Source organism: Somniosus microcephalus, chromosome 22, assembly GCF_052327205.1.
Source record: "Somniosus microcephalus isolate GS21.2 chromosome 22, FLI_Smic_1.0, whole genome shotgun sequence".
In the NCBI taxonomy this organism is placed as follows: domain Eukaryota; kingdom Metazoa; phylum Chordata; class Chondrichthyes; order Squaliformes; family Somniosidae; genus Somniosus; species Somniosus microcephalus.
In genome coordinates this window covers 46,296,844-46,317,305 of record NC_141008.1, presented here as the reverse complement: position 1 = coordinate 46,317,305, position 20,462 = coordinate 46,296,844, and the positions used below count along the sequence as shown (strand labels likewise).

At 53.2% G+C, this 20,462-nt stretch overlaps 1 protein-coding gene across 1 annotated transcript in view; it reads right to left on the bottom strand.

The window, feature by feature from the left end:
* Positions 1–20,462, bottom strand: part of LOC147102245 (alpha-2-antiplasmin-like) — a 117,877-nt gene that overhangs the window by 4,898 nt on the left and 92,517 nt on the right. The window contains exons 5-6 of the mRNA XM_085964603.1: positions 18,632–18,835; positions 13,012–13,154 (exon numbers count right to left, since the gene is read on the bottom strand). Coding sequence (XP_085820729.1) covers positions 13,012–13,154; positions 18,632–18,835 — 347 coding nt within the window. The remainder of the gene's footprint in view (positions 1–13,011; positions 13,155–18,631; positions 18,836–20,462) is intronic.

Genomic DNA, 20,462 nt, shown 5'->3' with positions numbered 1-20,462 from the left:
CCGGAGGTTTCATCACATGACCTCCGGCCTCTACTCGCCCCGCCCCCACACACACCCGCCCCACCCCCCCTGCCCCGCCCCCACACACTCCCGCCCCCACACACACACGCCCCACCCTCACACACTCCTGCCCCACCCCCACACACACCCGACGCTCCCCCTGCCCCGACCCCCACACACACATCCCCCGCCCCCACGCTCCCGCCCCTCCCCCTGCCCCGCCCCCACACACACGCCCCTCCCCCCACCCCGCCCCCCACGCACCCGCCCCTCCCCCTGTCCCGCCCCTACACACACCCGCCCCTCCCCGTCCCACCCCCACACACACCCACCCCACCCTCCTGCCCCGCCCGCACACACATGCCCCTCCCCCCTGCCTCGCCCCCACACACGCCCCCCCACACACTCCCGCCCCCCCACACACACACCCCTCCCCACACACTCCTGCCCCTCCCCTCTGTCCCACACGCACCCGCCCCTCCCCCCTGTCCCACCCCCACACACACCCGCCCCTCCCCATGCCCCGCCCCCCACACACACGCCCCTCCCCCCGCCCCCCACACCCGCCGCTCCCCCTGTCCCGCCCTCACACACACCCGCCCCTCCCCCCTGTCCCGACCCCACACACACCCGCCCCTCCCCCCTGACCCGCACACCCACACACATGCCCCCCACCCCGCCCCCACACCCGCCCCTCCCCCTGTCCCGCCCACACACACACCCGCCCCTCCCCTGCCCCGCCCCCCACAAACACGCCACTCCCCCCGCTCCGCCCCCCACACCCGCCCCTCCCTCTGTCCCGGCCCCACACACACCCGCCTCTCCCCACACCCCGCCCCCCACACCCGTCCCTCCCCCGCTCCGCCCCCCACACCCGCCCCTCCCCCTGTCCCGCCCTCACACACACCCGCCCCTCCCCCCGTCCCAACCCCACACACACCCGCCCCTCCCCCTGCCCCGCCCACCACACACACGCCCCCCCCTGCCCCGCCCCCCACACACACGCCCCTCCCCTCCCCCACACACACCCGCCCCTCCCCCTGTCCTTACCCCCCCGCCCATCCCCCTGTCCCGCCCCCACACTCTTTCGCCCCGCCCACACACACACGCCCCTCCCCCTGCCCCGCCCCCACACATACGCCCTGCCCCCCCACGCCCCTACTCCTGCCCCGCCCCCACACATATGCCCCGCCCCCCCACACGCCCCTACCCCACCCCCACACACCCCGCCCCCACACACACACGCCCCTCCCCCGTCTCACCCCCACACACCCGCCCCTCCCCCCTGTCCCACCCCCACCCCCCCCACCCCACCCCCCTGCCCTGCCCCCACACACATGCCCCTCCCCCCTGCCTCGCCCCCACACACGCCCCCCCACACACTCCCGCCCCCACACTCACACGCCCCTCCCCACACACTCCCGCCCCTCCCCCCTGTCCCGCCCCCACACACACCCGCCCCTCCCCCCTGTCCCACCCCCACACACACCCGCCCCTCCCCCTGCCCCGCACCCCACACACATGCCCCTCCCTCCACCCCGCCCCCACACCCGCCCCTCCCCCTGTCCTGCCCTCACACACACCCGCCCCTCCCCCCGTCCCGCCCCCACACACACCCGCCCCTCCCCCCGCCCCACCCCCACACACACCCGCCCCTGCCCCGCCCCCACAAACACGCCCCTCCCCCCGCCCCCACACACGCCCCTCCCCTCCCCCACACACACCCACCCCTCCCCCTGTCCCGCCCCCCCACACGCCCCTCCCCCCAGCCCGCCCCCACACATGCCCCTCCCCCACACACTTTCACCCCGCCCCCACACACACCCGCCCCTGCCCCGCTCCCACACACACGCCCCTCCCCCTGCCCCGCCCCCACACATACGCCCCTGCCCCGCCCCCACACACACCGCCCCTCCCCCCCACACTCCTGCCCCACCCCCACACACCCCGCCTCCACACACACACGCCCCTCCCCCTGCCCCCACACTCCCGCCACCCCCCCCCCACCCCACTCCCACCCTGCCCCCGGAAAAAATGGCTTCAGACATCCAACCTGCCCTCACCCGATTTTCCTGAATGTCGGTTTAGCCGCTCCCAAACTGACCCGTCTGGAACCGGTGGAACAGGTAGTTAAGGCAGTTAACTGCCTTGCTAATCCTATTTTCATTGTGGTTTCCCATTTTCGTGCTTCTGGCTCCTGTTTCCCGACTTGTCAGAAACAGACCAGGTTCAAGGAGACGAGTTGCTGGAGGACATGATTTATATGCATTGGTGGAGCGCTTTAAAAGCACCCCTGAAACATGGCTGACATTCAACAACTTTGCTGTTGAAGGTTTGGGATAACATTTTGCACATCTACTGACCTTGTGACTGTTCAAGCTGACACCCATCTGCAGTGTCGCATGAATGGAATAATTTCAGGCCACTTCGACTGTGCGCTTGCAAGATTGTTGCCTCAAATGAAATTTATAGCAAGGCGACAGGAAAAATTTATGCCCCCTCATCCTGGTCCTCATAATCGGAGGAGTACCAGCCGTGTAGCTCAGTGCAGATATTCCTGGGAAGAGGAGGAGGAGGAGGGCGAGGGGCGCCTTGCATGCCCTGTTGTGACCAATGCAGCATCCCTCCAGTTCACTGCTGCCCGTCAAGCAAGGTATGCACACTGCCATGCCACATTAGCATAAGCTTACTCTTCAACCATAGGTGGCTACCATATGTCTCTGTAATTGCAGGCGCCACTTGTCCAACGTCATACATCATCTCTGCTATACCCTGTTATTTAGGGGCAGCACGGTGGCATAGTGGTTAGCACTGTTGCCTCACAGCGCCAGGGACCCGGGTTCGAATCCCGCCTCGGGTGACTGTCTGTGTGGAGTTTGCACATTCTCCCCGTGTTTGCGTGGGTTTCCTCCGGGTGCTCCGGTTTCCTCCCACAGTCCAAAGATGTGCGGGTTAGGTTGATTGGCTATGATAAATTGACCCTTAGTGTTAGGGGGATTAAATACGTGGGGTTACGGGGATAGGGTGGGATATGTGTTGGTGTAGGGGTTACGGGGATAGGGTGGGATATGTGTCGGTGCAGGCTCGATGGGCCAAAATGGCCTCTATCTGCACTGTGGGGTTTCTGTGATTCTGTGATTCTGTGATTTACTATCACTTTTACCATCAGCATTACAAAAGTCGCTCTGAGCCCTCAATGCGCTTTTGCCATTTCCCATAATACATAGGCCACACAATCAACTGTTTGACATAATTTATCTTTTACACATCACAAAAGGATAATAAACCAGCAAGAGTCAGAAAAAAAAGATAAATCACCCAAGTAATTCTCCTTGTGACTATTTGTGCTTAATCTTTCTCTTATGTATGCTTCTACATGGTGCTTCCCCTGTGGCTTCAGCAGATGTAGAGGCACCTTGCTGACTAGGATGCTGCACCTGCTTAGACGCCTTTGGCGGGCATCCTCTGGGTTTGGGAGCCTGGGAGGGCTCTTCAACGGTCTGCTCTTCCTGCGGCTGTGAAGGGGCTGAAACGGCCATCTCAGTTGTCTCCGCAAAGTGGGTCTCTAACCAAGGGCTCCGCAGTGGCATGGTCACGTGAGCGCTTTGAGAGGAGCCCACACTTCCTTCTGTCCTGCCAACAACATTCCTCTCATGGGTCAGCCGCACCTCAGTGCTGGCAAGTGGCAGGAGAGCACCTTGCTGCACATCAGGGGGGCCATGAGGACCCGTATCTGCACTGGCAGCCCTCCTCATAAAGACGTCCATGAAGCTCTGGTCTCACTGCTCAATGGCTGCCCATTGCTCCTCCAGAGATGTTTTCCTGACTCTGGTGACTTATTCCCTCCATGGCCGTAGCCATCCTTTCCGCTGAGGTAGCCAGCCTTTCCACGGAGGTTGCCATCCTATCCATGGAGGTGCGTTCATGCGCCATTGCCTCCACTATGGCAGTGCTGATGTTAGAGATGGACTCCTCCATTCTATCCACACTTGCATTAACCCTGGAGGTAAACTCTTCCAGAGACTCCTGCATTTGTTCCTGTATTTCCCGAACCGCTCTTTTTCTGGATGGCCCTAGAGGCACAGCGTCTGCATGCAGCTCAGCAGAGTTAGGAGAGTCCTGCGACCTCCGCCCTGGACTCTCCACTGCTGTTGCTGTCTCCACCATCTGCTGGTGCTCACTTGTGCGCTGTGATAGACCAGGTGGCAACACTGCTCTAACTCGCGATGGCCCACCGAGGTGTGCGTTGCTGCGCTGGTGCTGGGTGCACTGAATCCTGGTGACGCTGGTCCCTCAGGCTTCAGGTTTCTCTGAGGAGATGTCTGGTTCTTCGTCCTGGATCATGGGGAGGGGGGTGCTCGATGGTCCTGTGGGAGAGTAAAGGCATGATTTAGACATCTGATATTGATGTAGTCGACACATCCTTTTGAGCAGATGATACAATGCGATTCTCTATGAACATCATATTCCATTGCTTTCTGAGAGGGATGAAACTCTATTATGTTACCAGCTTCCTCTAGTGTGCCGGTCTCTCCATCGCCCACTTCCAGGTCCTCGCTACCTCCAACAATCTCGTTTGCAGCCTCCTCCGCACTGGTCAATGTTGCTAGGGTAGGTGTTCCTCCTCCAGTCATTGCTCTCTCCCTCTTATTGTGGGCTATCTTTTCCTGCAAGGAGGGACACAAGCGATGTTTCAGCCACAGTGATGGAGCGAGTGTGATTAATCCCTACCATAGAAGCTTTGAGGGAGACAAAGATGGAGTAAGGGGCCAAGAGGAAGCTAGCTCCCTGTGCGTTGTTAGTTGTTGTCACTGCATGACAGTGAGAGTGAGTCTAAGGGGTGCATAGGCAGGATGCTGAAGTGATTCAGTGCAGAGACAGAGATGGATAGGAAAGGGTGCAAGGTAAGTAAGAGTAAGGTGGGATGTGAAGGAGGAGGCTTACAACACAGAGTGCTGGTGATGAGAAGAGAAGGGAAGCAGAGTGAAGGCAAGTGTGATGGGATATTCACTTTTGAACTTCTCAAGATCATTAAACCTTTTCTGGCACTGGATCCATGACCGTGCATAAATGGACCTTGCGCTGACCTCCTGAGCAATGCGCAGCCAGGATGCCTTGGTCTGCTGAGGAGGCTTCCTCTGGCCATCAGGAGGGAAGACAATCTCCCTGCGTCCGACAGCATCCACAAGAACATGGAGGGACTCATCATTAAAACAAGGAGCTGCCTTGCCTCCGGAAGAAGTCATAGGGGGAGAAATTCGGTATCGCCCATTTTGAGGCGCGAATATCAGCCGGGCGCAAAGTTTAGCGCCCGGCGCAAATTATCGCCACTGACTGTAAAATTCGCCTCTCTCGCCCCTGGAGGTGATTGGAGCGCTAAATCAGGCGCTACATAACTCTCTTAAGGCGCTAAGCCCGAGGAGCGAGGCGCTACCTCAGAGGGCGGGCGCAGCGCAGGTGCTGTCAATTAGCGATTGAACGCAGACACACTGGCGCCGGTCAGTTCTTAAAGGGAAGGGTCGATCTTGCTCTGCAGCCACGCCCTGCTCACTGGAGCCTTGAGTCTCGGCCTGGGCGGACCTGTGGCGAAATCTTCCAGCCAAGGACCATGGAGAGGGCCAGGGAGCGAGCACAGCGCTTCAGCGAGCGTGCCTTGGAGGCTCTGGTTGGCGTGGTGGAGCGCAGAAGATCTCTACTGTACCCAGAGAGTGGCAGGAGGCCTTTGCCAAGCGAATACAGGAAAGCGTGGAGGGAGGTGGCTCACAGAGTGACCTCAAGCAGCATGGTGCCTAGGACCCCTGTGCAATGCAGGAAAAAGTTCAACGACCTCACTCGGGTCATCAGTGTGAGTGCCTTTTTTCAAAACCTCTTCATCCCTCCATCTCCACCTCACTTTATGGCCAGAGGGTCTTGAAAGCCCCAATGCCCAGCACTCATCCAACACCTATGGCCCTTTCATGAAACACACACGCACATTCCACACTTTGCATACAGTACGGGCTATTCAACCATGGGAGGCATTTCAGGCAAGATCATGGCTGCATACAGTAAGGGCTATTCAACCATGGGAGGCATTTCAGGCAAGATCATGGCTGCATAAAGTAAGGGCTATTCAACCATGGGAGGCATTTCAGGCAAGATCATGGCTGCATATTTGCTCAGACGCCATCCTTTTTCTTGCAGGCCAAGCTGGCCCATAACAGGAGGCAGCAGCAATGGACCGGTGGAGGGCGGCCTCATCTTCAAGCCCTCAGCAATCTAGAGCAGCGAGTCCAGCGGATTATGGCAGGCCGGATGCTTGGTCCCGTCGCCACTGGAGATGCCGACCCCGTTCTGGCCAGCAATGGTAAGGTCATCACCTTTTTGTCCTCTCTCCTTCCACTTGTTCCATACAACAGCAGCCTTTGACACTTTCAATCCAAATCACTACATCGCTGCACTCATGCCTCCCTTGCTGCCACCCTGTCCTCATGTTAAAGCCACTCTTGTACCTCCCTGCTTTCAGATGCTGATTCACCAGGTGAGGAGGCGGGCCCTCAAGCTGCCACTGGGAGTGAAGCTGAAGGCGAGGAGGAAGAGGAAGCCGGACCATCAGTGCCACCCTCTGCCGAGGCAGCCCATGCCCATACTGGGGACACACCTTCCCTGGAGGGGAGTGGGGGGGAATGGTCTGATGAGGGTGAAGCTCCAGGACCCAGCGGGCTGCAGCAATGCGAGGGGGTTAGGGAAGCTCGGGGGCCTTCTCCCCGGATGGAGAGTGTGGCCTCGAGTCCTGCTGCACTGAACGCAGACGAGGAGCGAGTCCTCGCTGAAATGAGCGCCCAGGCGGAGCAAAGGCACACTGAGCTCATGGCTGCAGTGGCAAGGATGCCCGAATCCATTGAATCACTGGCAAGGAGTGTGGAGCACTTCGCTGGAGCACAGGCGGCTGCCACGCAAATGCCAAGTGCTGGAATGCAGTCAGTGGCTGGTCTCATGCAGACACAGATTGAGGTCACACGAGCACTGACTGCTGCCACCCTCGCTGGATCGGGCAGATTTCCCCGGGGCTCTCACCGTGCCGCAGCAGGCCAGCAATCTGTGCTCCAGCAGATTGCTCCGCATGCTGAGGTGCTGCCCCATCGGAGTGTCAGTGTGTCGGTCGAGCAGGGAGTTGCTGTCCTCGCTCAAGATGGCAGCATTCCTGCTGCCACCACTGTCACTTCTCCACTGCAGCTGCCACCACCTGTAGGACAGACTGCTGCCGCCCATGCAGAGTTGGTGCAGTCAGCAGCCGGGCCCTCCAGGCCCAGAGCTGGTCCAGGCCGTCCCTCAAGGGCATCTGCAGTCTCAGTTTCTGACAATCAGCAGCCTTCCCTCAGCCTTGCTGCAGCCACTGGGGTCCCATTACGGAGGAGCTGCAGGGTGGGAAGGGGGCAATTTCGCAAGGGAGGCAGATCACCCTCGAAGGGCAAAAAGTAGGAGGTGTGGCAAAATGTATTTCATTGTTTTATTGAAGGCTGAGGGTCGTGGTCAAATTTTTGTTACTGTTTTGGACATTGTCTCCAGGTTGTGAGAGCCAGTTATGTGAATGACTGGTTTTTTTGGTGTTTCTTTCTATTACTTTGTCATGCGGAAATGAGACACAGTTTGGGAAATAAAGAAGTGTCTGTATTCAAAATGTGCATGTTTGGTCTTTGCACTCATTGTTGCCTTGACCGGCTTAGGGGTTGCGGGATGGTTTTATTCAGGTTGTTTGAATGGCAGAAGCCATTCCCTCAGAGGGGGCCTAGAAGCAACTTGCTATGAGCCTTTGACAGACAGCCCTTCCACTTTGTGCCTCCCTCCCGCCTTGGTGCTGCTGATGACCATCCTCCTCATCCTCCTCCTCATCCTCCTCCGCTGGTGCTCCACTGTCTGCTGGCATTGGCTGGGTCCTGAGGATTACCAGATTATGCAGCATGCAGCACACAACAACGAAGTGGGAGACTCGCTCAGGCGAGTACTGCAGGGCTCCTCCAGAATGGTCCAGACAGCGGAACCGTTGCTTGAGCACGCCAATTGTGTGCTCAATGATGTTCCTGGTAGCTTGATGGCTCTCGTTGTATCATAGCTCAGCAGGGGTGCTGGGCGAACGGAGCGGGGTCATCAGCCAGGTGCACACAGGATATCCCTTGTCCCCGAGAAGCCAACCTCCTGGGTGAAGCGGTGCCTCGAAAAAGTCTGCCACAGAAGTCTGGCGCAGGATGAAGGCATCGTGGCTGCTGCCTGGAAAGTGGGCATTGACAGCGAGTATCAGCTGTCTGTGGTCACAGACCAACTGGACGTTTAAGGAATGGAAGCCCTTTCGATTGCGGAATACCTTGGCATTCTCTTGTGGCGCCCGCAAAGCCACATGGGTGCAGTCAATGGCGCCCTGCACCATGGGGAAGCCCGCTATCATCGCAAAGCCCATTGCGCATTCTTGCTGCTTGTCCGGGGCCATGGGGAAAGAGATGTACTCTCGTCTCCTTTTAAAGAGGGCATTTGTGACCTGACGGATGCAGCAATGCACCGCGAACTGGGAGATATTGGCGATGTCCCCAGTAGCGGATTGAAAGGAGCCGGTGGCATAAAAGTTGAGAGCCACTGTTATCTTCACTGCCACCGACAGAGATGTCCTGCTCCTCAGTTGAGGCTGCAGATCTGGCTGAAGCAGGTGGCAGAGCTCAGTGACCACCTCCCTGCTGAATTGCAGCCTTCGCAAACACTGCTCCTCAGACACGTTAATGTATGAGAACTGTTGGCGAAAAACCCTGGGAGGGTAAGGTCTCCTGTACCGACGCCTGTTGGCCCTCCTCTGTCTGGCCATGATTGCCACTCTCTCTCTGCATCTCTGTGCCCTCTGAATGTGATGGAGAAGGACGACGTTCCCATCCATTGCAGCCCCCATAGTATCTGGGCAATCCAAGTTATGACGGTCAAAAAGCAAAGTACCTGCAAAGTTATGGTCAGAGGCCAAAACTACCTCAGACAGCGTTGACTCAATGCAGAAGTCTCTCTCTTTCTCTCTTTGTCTCTCTCCAAATCTCTCTCTCTCAGAATGAGTGGTGCAAAAATGGCTACCACACAAAAGCCAGGAAGAGGCCCCCTTTAAATAGCGCCCCCCAGCCCCACAGCGACTGGGAAGCGTTCCAATCAACCTGTCGTTGGTTGCGCCAGGCGGAAAGGAGGGGGGCGCCATTGAATTTCCGGTCCGGGGCGCCCCAAGGGCGTTGCACTCTCGAATGACGTCAAGATCTGCGTGCGCACGAGATCGGGCGGTATTGTTTAGCGCCGCCGCAAAATGTCCGGTCAATTTCGCGAGAGGCGCAGATGTCGCCGCGCCCGGGCGCTAGTTGGTTTGCGCCCCACTTAGCGCCCTCTTAAGACTGTAAAGGGTGGCGCTTAAAAGCAGCTGCTATAGTGACATCATCAGAGGCGGCCAGCCGACCCGATCCCACTCATTGGACCGGGCAGCGCACCTCCATGAAATTAACAAGCTCATTGAATCAAAATCGGACATCAGCAGCTGATCCTGAACCCGCCCACCACGCAACGGAACTCCAACCCACCTCGGCAATTAAAATCAAGCCCAGGCTCTTAGTTTAATGTATCATCTGAACTATAGCACCTCCAACAATATTGGCCTAGTCTACTCAATCTGTCCTCATAGGACAATCCCCCCTATCCCAGGAACCAGTCTGGTGAACCTTCGTTGCACTCCCTCTATGGCAAGTATATCCTTCCTTAGGTAAGGAGACCAAAACTGTACACAATACCCCAGGTGTGGTCTCACCAGGGCCCTATATAATTGCAGTAAGACGCCTTTACTCTTATACTCACATCCTCTTGTAATACAGGCCAACAAACCATTTGCTTTCCTAATTGCTTGCTGTGCCTGCATGTTAACTTTCAGTGATTCGTGTACAAGGACACCCAGGTCCCTCTGAACACCAACATTTCCCAATCTCTCACCATTTAAAAAATACCCTGCTTTTCTACTTTTCCTACCAAAGTGGATAACTTCACATTCCTTCGCATTATATTCCATTTGCCATGTTCTTGCCCACTCACTTAGCTTGTCTATATCCCCTTGAAGTCTCCTTGCATCCTCCTCACAACTTACATTCCCACCCAGCTTTGTATCATCAACAAACTTGGATATATTGCATTTGGTCCCCTCATCCAAATCATTAATGAAGATTGTGAATAGCTGAGGCCTTGCTCTACCCCACTAGTTACAGCCTGCCAATCTGAAAATGACCCATTTATTCCTACTCCCTGTTTTCTGTCCATTAACTAATCCTCAATCCATGCTAGTATATTACCCCTTGTGTGGCACCTTATCAAATACCTTCTGAAAAACCAAATACACCACATCCACTGGTTCCCCCTTATCTAGTCTGCTAGTTACAACCTCAAAAAACTCTAACAGATTTGTCAAACACGATTTCCCTTTCATAAATACGTGTTGACTCTGCCCAATCCCATTATTATTTTCTAAGTGCCCTGTTACCACGTCCTTAATAATAGATTCTAACATTTTCCCTACTGCTGATGTCAGGCTAACTGGTCTGTAGTTCGCCGTTTTCTCTCTCCCTCCTTTCTTAAATAGTGGGGTTACATTTGCTACCTTCCAATCCACGGGAACCGTTCTAGAATCTATGGAATTTTGGAAAATGACAACCAATGCATCCACTATCTCTAAAGCCACCTCTTTCAAAGGGGATTTATTGGCTTTCAGTCCCATTAATTTCTCCAGTACTATTTTTTTACTAATACTAATTTCTTTCAGTTCCTCATTCTCGCCAGACCCTTGGTTCTCCACTATTTCCAAGAAGTTTTTTGTGTCTTCTTCCGTGAAGTATTTGTTTAATTTCTCTGCTATTTCCTTATTCCCCATTATAATTTCTCCTGTCTCAGCCAGTAAGGGACCCACATTTACTTTAGTTAATCTTTTCCTTTTTACATACCTATAGAAGCTTTTACAGTCTGTTTTTTTATGTCTCTCGCTAGTTTACTCTCATATTCATATTCTATTTTCCCTTTCTTTATCAATTTCTTGGTCCTCCTTTGCTGAATTCTAAAATCCTCTCAATCCTCAGGCTTACTATTCTTTTTGGCAACATTTTAAGCCTCTTCCTTTGATCTAATACTATCTTTAACTTCTCTTGTTAGCCACACTTTTCCTGTGGGGTTTTTGTGCCTTAAAGGAATGTATATTTGTTGTAAATTATGTATTAATTTTTTTAATGCTAGCCATTGCTTGTCTACCATCATACCTTTTAATGTAGTTTCCCAATCTACCTTAGCCAACTCACCCCTCATAACCACGTAGTTTACTTTGTTTAGATTTAAGACCCTAGTTTCGGATTTAATTAAATCATTTTCAAACTCAATATAAAATTCTATCATATTATGGTCACTCTTCCCTAAAGGCCCCTTTACCACAAGGTTATTCATTAACCCTTTCTCATTGCACAATACTAGATCTAAAATAGCCTGTTCCCTACTTGGTTCCTTAACATACTGATCTAGAAAACTATCTTGTATACATTCCATGAATTTGTCCTCCACACTATTACTGCAAATTTGATTTGCCCAGTCTATATGTAGATTAAAATCCCCCATGATTACTGTATTACCCTTGTTACATGCGCCTCTAATTTCCTGATTTATACTCTGCCCTACATTACAACTACTGTTTGGGGGCCTATAAACAACTCCCACCAATGTTTTCTGCCCCTTGCTGTTTCTTAGCTCCACCCAAACTGATTCTACTTCTTGATTTTTGGAGCCAAAATCCTTTTTCTCTACTGTCTTTATCCCATCCTTTATTATAAGGGCCTCCCCTCCTCCTCTTCCATTTTGCCCATCTCTTCTAAAAGTTAAGTATCCTGGAATCACTTGGAGGGTGCGAGTCTGGGTGGGGTAGAGGAACAAAGGGATCTCGGAGTACAAATACACAACTCACTAAAAGTAGCGACACAGGTTAACAAGGCCATAAAAAAAGCAAACCAAACACTAGGGTTTATTTCTAGAGGGATAGAATTGAAAAGTAGGGAAGTTATGCTAAACCTGTATCGAACCTTGGTTAGACCACACTTGGAGTACTGCGTACAGTTCTGGTCGCCATATTATAAAAAGGATATAGAGGCACTGGAGAGGGTGCAGAGAAGATTTACAAGGATGATACCAGAAATGCGAGGGTATACACATCAGGAAAGGATGAACAGGCTGGGTCTCTTTTCACTTGTAAAAAGGCTGAGGGGTGATCTAATAGAGGTCTTTAAAATTATGAAAGGTTTTGATAGTGGATACAGAGAGAATGTTTCCACTTGTGGGGAAGAGCAAAACTAGAGGCCATCAATATAAGATAGTCACCAAGAAATCCAATAGGGAATTCAGGAGAAACTTCTTTACCCAGAGAGTGGTGAGAATGTGGAACTCGCTACCACAGGGAGTGGTTGAAGCGAATAGTATAGATACATTTAAGAACATAAGAACATAAGAAATAGGAGCAGGAGTAGGCCAATCCTGTGTAATAAAGGGTGAATGCCTTGATTTTAAAGTTCTCATCCTTGTTTTCAAATCCCTCCATGGCCTCGCCCCTCCCTAACTCTGTAACTTCCTCCACCCCCACAAGCTTCCGAGATCTCTGCGCTCCTCCAATTCTGGCCTCTTGAGCATCCCCGATTCCCATCGCTCCACCATTGGCGGCCGTGCCTTCAGCTCCCTGGGCCCCGAGCTCTGGAATTCCCTCCCTAAACCTCTCCGCCTCTCTCTCCTCCTTTAAGACGCTCCTTAAAACCTGCCTCTTTGACCAAGCTTTTGGTCACCTGTCCTAATATCTCTTTATGTGGCTTGGTGTCAAATATTGTTCGCTAATCGCTCCTGTGCAGCGCCTTGGGATGTTTTACTACGTTAAAGGCGCTATATAAAGGCAAGTTGTTGTTGTTGATGAACGGGAGAGGAGAGGAGACCTGGGAGTTGTGGGAAACGGCTCCTTACCTCAATCTGGAGATCATCATCGTGGAAGCCGCTGAGCGGGTACTTGGGATGCTGCATCATCGGCACAAGGACAGAGCTTCCGTCCTCCATATGAAATTTGTCATCCGAGGTCGCACGGGGGTCAAACTGAATTTTCCAGATCCCTGTGCGGTTGGAATGAAATACAAAATCACTCAGCACTCCCAACCTTCAGCTTCTGTTTCTTTTCGCTATCTGGAGAAACTGGGATTGTGACCAGGAATACACTGCCTGAAAGGGCGGTGGAAGCAGATTCAATAATAACTTTCAAAAGGGAGTTGGATAAATAATTAAAAAGGAGAAATTTGCAGGACTATGGGGAAAGAGCAGGGGGAGTGGGACTAATTGGAGAGCTCTTTCAAAGAGCCGGCACAGGCACAATGGGCCGAATGGCCTCCTCCTGGGCCGTATCATTTTACGATTCTGGATCCTGGCCTCTGGGTCTGCAGGAAGGAGGGCTCCAACACAACCCCCCACACAAAACAGGACCTCAAGCAGTAGGATGTGTGCAGTGAGAGACAATAGAACAGAAAACAGTCATAACATCTGAACAAAGCACGTTTGGGGTAGGGAGAAGAGCGGGACTGGCACAGGCACAGGCCGGGCTGTGATGCCAACACCGACAGTCGGGGTTCACAGATGAAGCACGGAGGTTTGAGTCAGTGTGAGTGGGACCGATACCCCAGTGAGAGTCAGTGTCTGTGGAACCCGTACCCCAGTGAGAGTCAGTGTCTGTGGAACCCGTACCCCAGTGAGAGTCAGTGCCTGTGGAACCCGTACGCCAGTGAGAGTCAGTGTCTGTGGAACCCGTACCCCAGTGAGAGTCAGTGTCTGTGGAACCCGTACCCCAGTGAGAGTCAGTGTCTGTGGAACCCGTACCCCAGTGAGAGTCAGTGTCTGTGGAACCTGTACCCCTGTGAGAGTCAGTGTGTGTGGAACCCGTACCCCAGTGATAGTCAGTGTGTGTGGAACCCATACCCCAGTGAGAGTCAGCGTGTGTGGAACCCGTACCCCAGTGAGAGTCAGTGTGTGTGGAACCCATACCCCAGTGAGAGTCAGTGTGTGTGGAACCCCTACCCCACTGAGTCAGTGTCTGTGGAACCCGTACCCCAGTGAGAGTCAGTGTCTGTGGAACCCGTACCCCAGTGAGAGTCAGTGTCTGTGGAACCCGTACCCCAGTGAGAGTCAGTGTCTGTGGAACCCGTACCCCAGTGAGAGTCAGTGTCTGTGGAACCCGTACCCCAGTGAGAGTCAGTGTGTGTGGAACCCGTACCCCAGTGAGAGTCAGTGTCTGTGGAACCCTTACCCCAGTGAGAGTCAGTGTCTGTGGAACCCGTACCCCAGTGAGAGTCAGTGTGTGTGGAGCCCCTACCCCAGTGAGAGTCAGTGTCTGTGGAACGCGTACCCCAGTGAGAGTCAGTGTCTGTGGAACCCGTACCCCAGTGAGAGTCAGTGTCTGTGGAACCCGTACCCCAGTGAGAGTCAGTGTCTGTGGAACCCGTACCCCAGTGAGAGTCAGTGTGTGTGGAACCCCTACCCCAGTGAGAGTCAGTGTCTGTGGAACCCGTACCCCAGTGAGAGTCAGTGTCTGTAGAACCCATACCCCAGTGAGAGTCCGTGTCTGTGGAACCCGTACCCCAGTGAGAGTCAGTGTCTGTGGAACCCGTACCCCAGTGAGAGTCAGTGTGTGTGGAACCCCTACCCCAGTGAGAGTCAGTGTGTGTGGAACCCGTATCCCAGTGAGAGTCAGTGTCTGTGGAACCCATACCCCAGTGAGAGTCAGTGTCTGTGGAACCCATACCCCAGTGAGAGTCAGTGTCTGTGGAACCCGTACCCCAATGAGAGTCAGTGTCTGTGGAACTGTACCCCAGTGAGAGTCAGTGTCTGTGGAACCCGCACCCCAGTGAGAGTCAGTGTGTGTGGAACCCGTACCCCAGTGAGAGTCAGTGTCTGTGGAACCCGTACCCCAGTGAGAGTCAGTGTGTGTGGAACCCCTACCCCAGTGAGAGTCAGTGTCTGTGGAACCCGTACCCCAGTGAGAGTCAGTGTCTGTGGAACCCGTACCCCAGTGAGAGTCCGTGTCTGTGGAACCCGTACCCCAGTGAGAGTCAGTGTCTGTGGAACCCGTACCCCAGTGAGAGTCAGTGTGTGTGGAACCCCTACCCCAGTGAGAGTCAGTGTCTGTGGAACCCATACCCCAGTGAGAGTCAGTGCCTGTGGAACCCGTACCCGAGTGAGAGTCAGTGTGTGTGCAACCCCTTCCCCAGTGAGAGTCAGTGCGTGTGGAACCCGTACCCCAGTGAGAGTCAGTGTGTGTGGAACCCCTACCCCAGTGAGAGTCAGTGTCTGTGGAACCCGTACCCCAGTGAGAGTCAGTGTCTGTGGAACCCGTACCCCAGTGAGAGTCCGTGTCTGTGGAACCCGTACCCCAGTGAGAGTCAGTGTCTGTGGAACCTGTACCCCAGTGAGAGTCAGTGTGTGTACCCTACCCCAGTGAGAGTCAGTGTCTGTGGAACCCATACCCCAGTGAGAGTCAGTGCCTGTGGAACCCGTACGCCAGTGAGAGTCAGTGTGTGTGGAACCCCTTCCCCAGTGAGAGTCAGTGCGTGTGGAACCCGTACCCCAGTGAGAGTCAGTATCTGTGGAACCCGTACCCCAGTGAGAGTCAGGGCTCGCCAATCTCACCGACACTCTTTAATATTTACATTAATGGATTGGCAAAACTACTTGAACAATCTACAGCACCCGGCCTCACCCTATATGAATCCAAGGTTAAATTCCTCCTCTATGCCGACGACCTGGTTCTGCTGTCACCAACTAAGGAGGGTCTACAGCAGAACCTGGACCTGCTGGAGTCGCACTGCCAGACTTGGGCCCTGACAATAAATCCCCAAAAAACCAAAGTCCTTGTGTTCCAGCAAAGATCCAAACAACATGGACCCACAATAAATTTCACAGTAGGAACAACCAAAATTGAACAAACCACTCACTACACATACTTGGGCTTAAAAATCAGTCCTACGGGAAACTTCAAACTGGCTGTGAATGAACTGAAAGAGAAAGCAAGAAGGGCTTTCTATGCCATCAAAAAATCAATCCAAATAGAAATCCCAATTAGCATTTGGCTCAAAATTTTCAAATCAGTAATTGAACCAATTGCACTCTATGGCAGTGAGGTCTGGGGACCACTAACACAACAAGATTTTGCAAAATGGGACAAACACCCAATTGAGATCCTACATGCGGAATTCTGTAAAAGTATCCTCCGGACTCAAAGGAAAACAGTAAACAACGCATGCAGGGCGGAACTAGGCCAATACCCATTAATAATCACTATCCAAAAAAGAGCCACCAAATTTTGGAATCACCTACAAATGAGCAATCCCCAATGCTATCACTACGACGCCCTGAAATGCCAAGAGCTGACCATAAAGAAGAATACCCTCAGTCAACTAGTCCTGGGACTCAATAAAGTAACTAATAACAATACTAACAATAACCAGTCCCAGGACAGTGACAGGGTAACACAAAGAATTCGACCCAACACAATCGTCGCTAAGCAAAAGGAAAAATATCTGTCATATTGGGCAGAAACAACAAAAACCCAAAGCAAACTCAATTGCTACTTGGCCCTAAACAGACAATACAACATAGCTGATTACCTGACCATGGTAAAGGATAACAAACTGAGAAGAACCTTGACAAGGTACAGACTTAGCGAACATAGCCTAGCGATCGAAAAAGGCAGACACAGGCAGACCAGGCTGCCAAGAGAAGACAGGATATGCTCTCACTGCAGTCAGGGAGTAGTTGAGACAGAGATGCACTTCCTCACAGCCTGTGGAAAATATCAGGGCGTCAGAGAGAATTTCTATCAAAAATTCTCACAAATATGCCCTGAATTCAGAAATCTGACTGACAACCAAAAACTCCCATTCCTACTGGGGGAGGAGAGAAGCTGTGTAACACTGGCGGCACACTATGTTACAGCTTGCCATGAACAGAGGGACAACCAGTAAACTAAGACAAGAGTATATATAAACAAGGCGAAAATATATTTATAAACTCAGGGATATACCTGTTTATACACTGTATGAATGGAACCGCGTTTATGTGTTCAACCATAAATGTATTTTGATGCTTTGGCAACATAAGATGTACCTTATCATGCCAATAAAGCGATTTGTATTGTATTGTATTATTGTATTGTGTGTGGAACCCGTATCCCAGTGAGAGTCAGTGTCTGTGGAACCCATACCCCAGTGAGAGTCAGTGTCTGTGGAACCCATACCCCAGTGAGAGTCAGTGTCTGTGGAACCCGTACCCCAATGAGAGTCAGTGTCTGTGGAACTGTACCCCAGTGAGAGTCAGTGTCTGTGGAACCCACACCCCAGTGAGAGTCAGTGTGTGTGGAACCCGTACCCCAGTGAGAGTCAGTGTGTGTGGAACCCGTATCCCAGTGAGAGTCAGTGTCTGTGGAACCCGTACCCCAGTGAGAGTCAGTGTCTGTGGAACCCGTACCCCAGTGAGAGTCAGTGTCTGTGGGACCCGTACCCCAGTGAGAGTCAGTGTGTGTGGAACCCGTACCCCAGTGAGAGTCCGTGTCTGTGGAACCCGTACCCCAGTGAGAGTCAGTGTCTGTGGAACTGTACCCCAGTAAGAGTCAGTGTGTGTGGAACCCGTACCCCAGTGAGAGTCAGTGTCTGTGGAACCCGTACCCCAGTGAGAGTCAGTGTCTATGGAACCCGTACCCCAGTGAGAGTCAGTGTCTGTGGGACCCGTACCCCAGTGAGAGTCAGTGTGTGTGGAACCCGTACCCCAGTGAGAGTCAGTGTCTGTGGAACCCGTACCCCAGTGAGAGTCAGTGTCTGTGGAACTGTACCCCAGTAAGAGTCAGTGTGTGTGGAACCCGTACCCCAGTGAGAGTCTGTGTGTGTGGAACCCGTACCCCAGTGAGAGTCAGTGTCTGTGGAACCCGTACCCCAGTGAGAGTCAGTGTCTGTGGAACCCACACCCCAGTGAGAGTCAGTGTGTGGGGAACCCGTACCCCAATGAGAGTCAGTGTGTGTGGAACTCGTACCCCAGTGAGAGTCAGTGTGTGTGGAACCCCTACCCCAGTGAGAGTCAGCGTCTGTGGAACCCGTACCCCAATGAGAGTCAGTGTCTGTGGAACCCGTACCCCAGTGAGAGTCAGTGTGTGTGGAACCCGTACCCCAGTGAGAGTCAGTGTGTGTGGAACCCGTACCCCAGTGCGAGTCAGTGTCTGTGGAACCCACACCCCAGTGAGAGTCAGTGTCTGTGGAACCCGTACCCCAGTGAGAGTCAGTGTGTGTGGAACCCACACCCCAGTGAGAGTCAGTGTCTGTGGAACCCGTACCCCAGTGAGAGTCAGTGTCTGTGGAACCCACACCCCAGTGAGAGTCAGTGTCTGTGGAACCCACACCCCAGTGAGAGTCAGTGTCTGTGGAACCTGTACCCCAGAAGGGCAGCTCAGATCATTGGCGACTAGATGTTTGAGGAGTGAATCGATGGGAGTTCATCAATACCTTATGGGAAGGAGACAGTGAGACACCAGCAGAGAGCAAAGGGCAGCCACACACACCTTTAAAATGGATTGCATTGAGCAGAAGGAGGACGAGGTTACCGGGAACCTCGTTCAAAAACTTTTTAATTTTCCCGGCTGTCATCCGCTCCACCCATGCGTTGATCATTTTCGTGTCCTCAGCATTTACTCCTTTCAGAAGCTGCGGCCGGGATTTGTAAAACCGCTCCGAATCCTCTATGAACATAGGCTTAATGTGAAATCCTGCGAGAATAAACACACTGGCATCAAACACACACCTGGACATCACACACACACCTGGACATCACACACACACACCTGGACATCACACACACACACCTGGACGTCACACACACACACCTGGACATCACACACACACACCTGGACGTCACACACATACCTGGACATCACACACACCTGGACATCAAACACACACACACCTGGACATCAGACACACACACCTGGACATCGCAGACACACCTGGACATCACATACCCACACCTGGAAATCACACACACACACCTGGACATCACACACACACCTGGACATCACACACACCTGGACATCACACACACACACACCCCTGGACATCACACACACACCTGGACATCACAGACACACACACCTGGACATCGCACACACACACACCTGGACATCACACACACACAACTGGACATCACACACACCTGGACATCACACACACACACCTGGACATCACACACACACACCTGGACATCACACACACACACCTGGACATCACACACACACACACCTGGACATCACATACACACACACACCTGGACATCACACACACACATGGACATCATACACACACACACCTGGACATCACACGCACACATCTGGACATCACACACACACACCTGGACATCACACACACACACCTGGACATCACACACACACACCTGGACATCACACACACACACCTGGACATCACACACACACACACACACCTGGACATCACACACACACACCTGGACATCACACACACACACCTGGACATCACACACACACACCTGGACATCACACACACACACACACCTGGACATCACGCGCACACACCTGGACATCACACACACACACACACCTGGAAATCACACACACACACACACCTGGACATGACACACACACACACCTGGACATCACACACACACATCTGGACATCACACACACACACACACCTGGACATCACATACACACACCTGGACATCACACTCACACACACACATGGACATCACACACACACACACCTGGAAATCACACACACACACCTGGACATCACAGACACACACCTGGACATCACACACACACACCTGGACATCACACAGACACACACCTGGACATCACACACACACACCTGGACATCACACACACACACCTGGACACCGCACACACACCTGGACATCACAGACACACACACCTGGACATCACACACACACATCTGAACATCACATACACACACACCTGGACATCACACACACACACACCTGGACATCACACACAAACACCTGGACATCACACACACACACAGCTGGACATCACACACACACACCTGGACATCACACACCTGGACATCACATCACACACACACACCTGGACATCACACATACACACCTGGACATCACACACACACATACACACACACCTGGACATCACACACACACACACCTGGACATCACACACAAACACCTGGACATCACACACACACACCTGGACATCACAAACACACCTGGACATCACACACACACACCTGGACATCACAGACACACCTGGACATCACACACACACACCTGGACATCACACACACACACACACACACCTGGACATCACACACACACACCTGGACATCACA